Below are 5,897 nucleotides of genomic sequence, written 5' to 3' on the forward strand. Positions count from 1 at the left end.
AAGGGGCCTTATTTTGAAAATCGTTTGCGGAAATTGAATTGTTTACCCTGTCGTGCTTGACGCCACTGAGGAATACATAGGGGAGTCCTCTCAGACAGATGTCTTAATGAGTGAGAACATGATTAAAGAGAGGAAGGAGAGCTCAGCCCTGATGGACATACGGGCAGTTTGTAATGGACTAACCTTTGTTGCGAAGGTAAGTTTCCTACCTTTATCGATGTAGAACACACCATTATAACAGCTGTCAAAATTACATTCAACGTTATAGGCAGCCAGAATAAATTTGCCTGAAAGAAATAAATACGGTCAACCGCTAGTCTGTGCCATGTTGGCTAACGTTGCGTTTCATTAACGTTATATTATACGCAGGCCCTGCCAGCCACAGTGGGCCAAATAAAACCAGTTTAACTTTTATGATTTTACAACACTTGTTGGCATAGCTGCGAGCCCAGCCCGGTCCGGTCTAGCATAGGACTTGGGAGAAAAGTACGTGCCAGACTCCATTTAAAAAACTTGCAGATAAACGCGGCTGACTCTCCTCGGATGTAACGCTAGCTTTTACCCGTCATATTTGGAAAAAAGTATTGATATTTCTTGCATTCTATTGATTGCTCTGTAATTCGGGTCAGATCTTATGCGCAGATTTACTGTGGATTTCAATTAATTGACCACTTTGACAATTCACGTGTGTACGGTATCCCCACTCTTCCTCAACAAATCGGAGTGGGCTGGATCGGAGCAGTTGCTGTAAACCAATTACAAAACCCATGAATTATTTCAATTGAATGCATTAACGAGGGCCATATGCATGCCGAATACACCATAATATCTGTATGATTTGTAACAACGAGGGATTATATTTTACGACTCTTTTGTATCGCTAATGAGCAAGGTTTTATTCATTTTCAGATTTCTGGAATTGAAATTCTCTGTGTCCTTTCAGCATGCAAGAAGGCTATGTTGCCGAGCAACGCCTTTTTTGTTATATCTCCATGTCAGTCTGCTCCGTCGTTTAAAAAAAAAAATAGCCCTCCTCTGATCTGCCCATCTCACTGAGCACTGGATGATGGTCGAATCTGGGATTTTGTTTTAATTCAAAGCCCCTCATCCTGTTGTTTACAGATTCACGTACTGAATAGGAATTAGCATATGAATCCTTGGCTGCTGTGGTGCAAATAGGCTGCTATCCACCCTACTGTGTTATTTCTCATTCATCTATCAGCGCCAGGATGATGTGAGTATAGGATATTCACTTGTTGGGTGTGGTAAAGCAATAGTGCTGGGTGTTTTGTGTGCATTGTGTCGTTATGCATACGGTCTTGACACACTCCTTTCCCTCCCCAGGCTCCCGCTGCAGTCCCTGTGGAATAAAAGAAGCCTGGTCATTATTTGGTGACAGATCTCCCTGCTCTTTATGCCAAGATGGGGAACGGATTATCAGATCATCACTTGCACTTCCCATTCCTGCCGTCCTTACAGGCGCTCCACATTGTCATTCTAGGACTGGACTGTGCAGGGAAGACCACTGTGCTGTACCGCCTGCGTTTCAATGAGTTTGTGAACACTGTCCCAACTAAAGGCTTCAACACGGAGAAGATCAAAGTGTCACTTGCAGGCAGCCGACGGTATGCGTCCTTCCACTTCTGGGATGTAGGAGGTCAGGAGAAGCTGCGGCCTCTGTGGCGCTCATACACGCGTTGTGCTGATGGCATTGTGTTCGTTGTGGACTCGGTGGATGCTGAGCGCATTGAGGAAGCCAAAACAGAGCTGCACAAGATCACGCGGCTGGCAGAGAACCAGGGCGTGCCAGTTCTGGTGGTGGCTAACAAACAGGACCTGAGGAATTCCCTCAGTTTGGCTGAGATGGAGAGCATGTTGGCTCTGGGAGAGCTGAGCACTGCCACACCCTGGCACCTTCAACCTGCTTGTGCCATTATCGGAGAGGGACTACAGGAAGGTCTTGAGAAGCTGCATGCCATGATTATGAAGAGGAGAAAGATGCTGCGGCAACAGAAGAAGAAGAGATGATGCTCCCTACCAGAGGGAAATATAACATGTGAACTCAATCTTAAGCTTCACAAGAACTACTTTAAGCAGCGTGTAGTCTGCTGGTCAATTATGACAGGTCATTTGGCTGTCATTCCAAGTCTCATTGGCTGAGTTTGTCCTTTGAGTGGAACTGTTTGTTCAGGTCAGCCAGTGTTTGGCTGCCACAGAGGACAGTGGGATTGATTTTGCCCAGTGGGCTTTGGACCTAAATAATGCAATAGGCAACAAGTCAATCTGAAGAAAGTCCAGTGTTATGCTGTACAACAGCAAGCTATAAAGTTTACACTGAACTCTTAAATCTGGACAGTGAGCTCTGACTTCGCTATTTTATGTTAATTGTCAGAATATTTGCTGCTTATTTGTTTAGAAACAATCAGTCTTTATATTTGTATTTACCAAAGCTTGTGATGAGTTTGCAGACAGGATCATTAAGAGCAAATTGAACAAAGTCGCATATGTCAATAAAGTAACAAGCATTTTATAACCACGTTGCCCTATAGGAGTTTGGTCTTCAAGTTTACATGACGAGTAATAACTGACTGGAACTGGATACACAGTGGCCCTAAAACATGTAAACACTGTCCAAAACCGCTGTTAATTGAAATCAGATGATTCATTGCTTGGCAGTGAACCTACCTTTCTGTGGCCTGATATTGACCCAGGATTTTCACATCCACATTGAGAGCAGAACATGTTAATCAAATCTAACATTGAGTTTTGTTGTAAATCCCTCTGAATGACAAAGGGCAAGGATTTCATTATGGAGCTGTCACCTTATCCGGATGTGATATCAGTAGCAGAATAGTGTCCTCCAAAGACCAGAATGCAGCGCAGGCACACTGTTTCGAGGTCAGGGCATGGCATGGATTGTTCCCCTTTTCCAGATTGGAGACTTGTTGCAGTAGTTAATGCATTTCCTTTACAACAGGAGTACCCCTGTTATTCACATCTACAGATAAAAATTACTGTTGTTAGACAACAAGTGCATAAATGCCAAAGATATGATTAAGGTAGTTTAGAGAACTAGACAACACTCCTGAAATATGCTACTGTAACTGAGGATATAAATCAGCCTGCCTCAGTTTGATACCTGAAGATTTAGCTAGTGAGCTAAGGGCAGTTAAGGTATGTTAACTTGCTGGGTATCATGTGAATTATTTCTGTAATACCATAACTGAGCTGTTGATTTAGCCCAAAGCATTTTTTCTTCAGTTTGTATTCCATTAAACCCACGGTAAACAGTTAATGACAAAACTGGTGGTTTCAATAACAGATCATCCTGGTGTGGCTGTAAAAGGTGACACTGGTTGGGGTAGGCTGTGACTTCATCACCACAGAAGCGCCCTGTAAATGTGTCTTGTGTTGTTCTGTTGATTGACAGGACCAGTTGGTTCCGCATAAATAATCCTCGGCTGCCTGTCGAGCATCAAACCTCAGAGCTAGGTTGGTGTCAGAGCCAGACTCACCTAAATGTGATGACACATTCACGTGTTGAGCTGAGCCAGCGTCTCTCTCTCTGCACTTTAACGATCTTTTTCCTGACGTTCAAATGGACACTGACAGAATTCTGTACAATTCTGAAAGTGAAAGAAATTAAATATTGCTTCAAAAGAAGAATTTTACAATATGTTGAGTACTTTCTCTTCCTGTGTCTTTAGCAGGGTGTTCATATCCGTGTTTCATCCACTTTGCTCACTTGGAATAAAGCTAAAAAAAAGGAAAGTGGTGTAATCAGTGTTTTGTTGGTTTATCTTGTCTGTGTAGCTGCTGATCGGCTAGTTAGTCCACTGAGGAGGCCACTTACTAAGGGAAAACAGAGTGAAACATACAACATGCTTTTACTGGAGCTAAGTACGCAGTCATGTTCGTATGGACTAGTTTATCCTCTCAGATTCTTAACTCTAGAAACACTGTGTGCATTTACATTGACTGCAAAGCCAGAATGACTGAGCATGATGTAGCTTAAATCCAAACTGCACCGTGCTCTTTATGCTAATAGGATATTAGAATTCGCTAAAGACCATGAGATGAGGTGAAAGCTCCAAAAGGTAATAAGTACGTTTGAGCTTACACTACTGTTCCATAGAGTGGAGACCTTCCCTGTCCAAAAAGTTAAAAATTGAGTATGTAAGTTCCATCTTGATTTTAAAAATATAACCCAAACGTTTAAAACAATATCTTAACTAATTGACCTTGAGTTAATTATTTATCGATGTTCTTTTGATCAAAGCTCGTAAAAGGTTTATTACTGAGGCTAAGGCTTCTAAGGAATGGTAAAAAATCTCACTTGTTTTGAGTAGGATGTAGCCCTGATATATTCTAAACATCACCATGTTTGTCTACAATAACTTCCAGGTAGTGAACTCCTGCATCACAAAAAGCTTACTTAAAACTAAATTGTCTTTTTTCCATTGGTATGGTATGTTTTCTGTAAACGGTCTCTCACATGTGTTACTGCTTTGGTTGACTTTTAGTTGTGGTATTTGTGTTCAGTGGGGGCAGTTCTAGCTCACACTGGGTCTGTTTTGAGAACAATACCAGGCACAAACACAAGAAGGCATGGGATTAGGGTGAGGAAATCTGGAGAGTGGCGCGGAGCACGGACAATAACTTCCATAAACACACTGACTCCTGGTCAATAATGGAGGTGAATTTTAAATTGAATGTATAAAGTAAAACATTTTTTTTTTATCATCAAGCTTTCTGGATGTGCCAGTAACAGTAAAATGATAGATGGAACAGCAGAAATCCTCATCAGGGATTGCCTTTGAACACAGTTGATCCTCTGCCCTTCCTGCATCTGCAGCATCCTTCCTCCACTGTAATATGGCCGTGTGCCTAGTGGCCCTGTATATTTTCCATTACACAAAGCTCACACAGGGCTTGGTGGGGTGCCCGGTTAAGCCTCTCCCTCTTCCCATGGCCGTTGGCTGGAGGATGACCAATACGCTTTAGCACATTAGCAGGGGGCTTCAGGGGTCACTTGTTCCCAAACATCCATATCAGCCTGCCTGACTTCCTGGAACTGTACTGAATCTGACTGGGATTCCTCACTTTCATCCTGGACTCTAATTAACATTGGATTAGTGGGACAGCAGGTGGGTGATCTGAGGTACAACAGGTACTGTTAGTCTCAACATCTCCACTTAGAAAGGTGTAGATTTGAATGTCTCCATGAATATAGGGAACTTAAGGATGATGCCGCTGTTGCTGGCTTTATTGTATTTAGACCACAGTAGCAGTCATCCAAGGGTCTCACAGATCCAGAGTTACATTCAGCTCATAATCCAATATTGAAACCTGGCTCTCTTAAAATCCTGCACAACTCGACAGCAAGCAGGGAAATAACCAGATTATGTTTATGTTGGGGACCTTCTGAATAGTACATGCACATTTGTGAATTTTTAAATCACACTTTAAATCAGCTCCTTTCATCTCACCTCCTTCCATTTTACACACAATCTAACAATTTTTGAAGAAAAGAATTATGCATTAGATTTCTCAGCAATCATCAAAAGATATCTATAAAAGTAGCTGACTGCAGCTTAGATCCAGTTCTTTCAGTGCTGGCGTCAGCCACAGGCTACATCCAAACAAATATGGTTAACTCCCAGACACCCATGCTTGATTCCCGATTGGGTCTTATTAGTCTAATTGTAGACAGATATCATTTTTGTTTTAACATGCTGTTTTACGATGAAAACATATTAGTGTAGACTAAGCCAAAAATCTTAATCCATTGAGTTTGGACAATCTCTGTTCAAGGGCCTGTCAGGCTACTGTAAACTGTTTGATCTCCAACATCAGAGCATAAACTTGTGTTCCCTGGACAAGTAAATAAAAGATTT

The 5,897-nt window shown here is 42.1% G+C and overlaps 1 protein-coding gene across 3 annotated transcripts; it reads left to right on the forward strand.

The window, feature by feature from the left end:
* On the forward strand, positions 1 to 2,536 carry arl4ab (ADP-ribosylation factor-like 4ab). 3 transcript variants are annotated; one of them, XM_037094023.1, is made up of 3 exons: positions 1 to 196; positions 1,123 to 1,234; positions 1,345 to 2,536. In XM_037094023.1, exon 3 carries the CDS (start codon positions 1,423 to 1,425, stop codon positions 2,026 to 2,028), a length of 606 nt encoding a protein of 201 aa, XP_036949918.1. In that variant the 5' UTR covers positions 1 to 196; positions 1,123 to 1,234; positions 1,345 to 1,422; the 3' UTR covers positions 2,029 to 2,536. The 3 variants fall into 3 exon arrangements, with proteins under 3 accessions (XP_036949918.1, XP_036949920.1, XP_036949919.1); XM_037094025.1 differs by lacking the exon at positions 1,123 to 1,234; XM_037094024.1 differs by lacking the exon at positions 1 to 196 and having other exon boundaries at positions 247 to 1,234.
* The last annotated feature ends 3,361 nt before the right edge of the window (positions 2,537 to 5,897 follow it).

This window comes from Acanthopagrus latus, chromosome 3, assembly GCF_904848185.1.
Source record: "Acanthopagrus latus isolate v.2019 chromosome 3, fAcaLat1.1, whole genome shotgun sequence".
In the NCBI taxonomy this organism is placed as follows: domain Eukaryota; kingdom Metazoa; phylum Chordata; class Actinopteri; order Spariformes; family Sparidae; genus Acanthopagrus; species Acanthopagrus latus.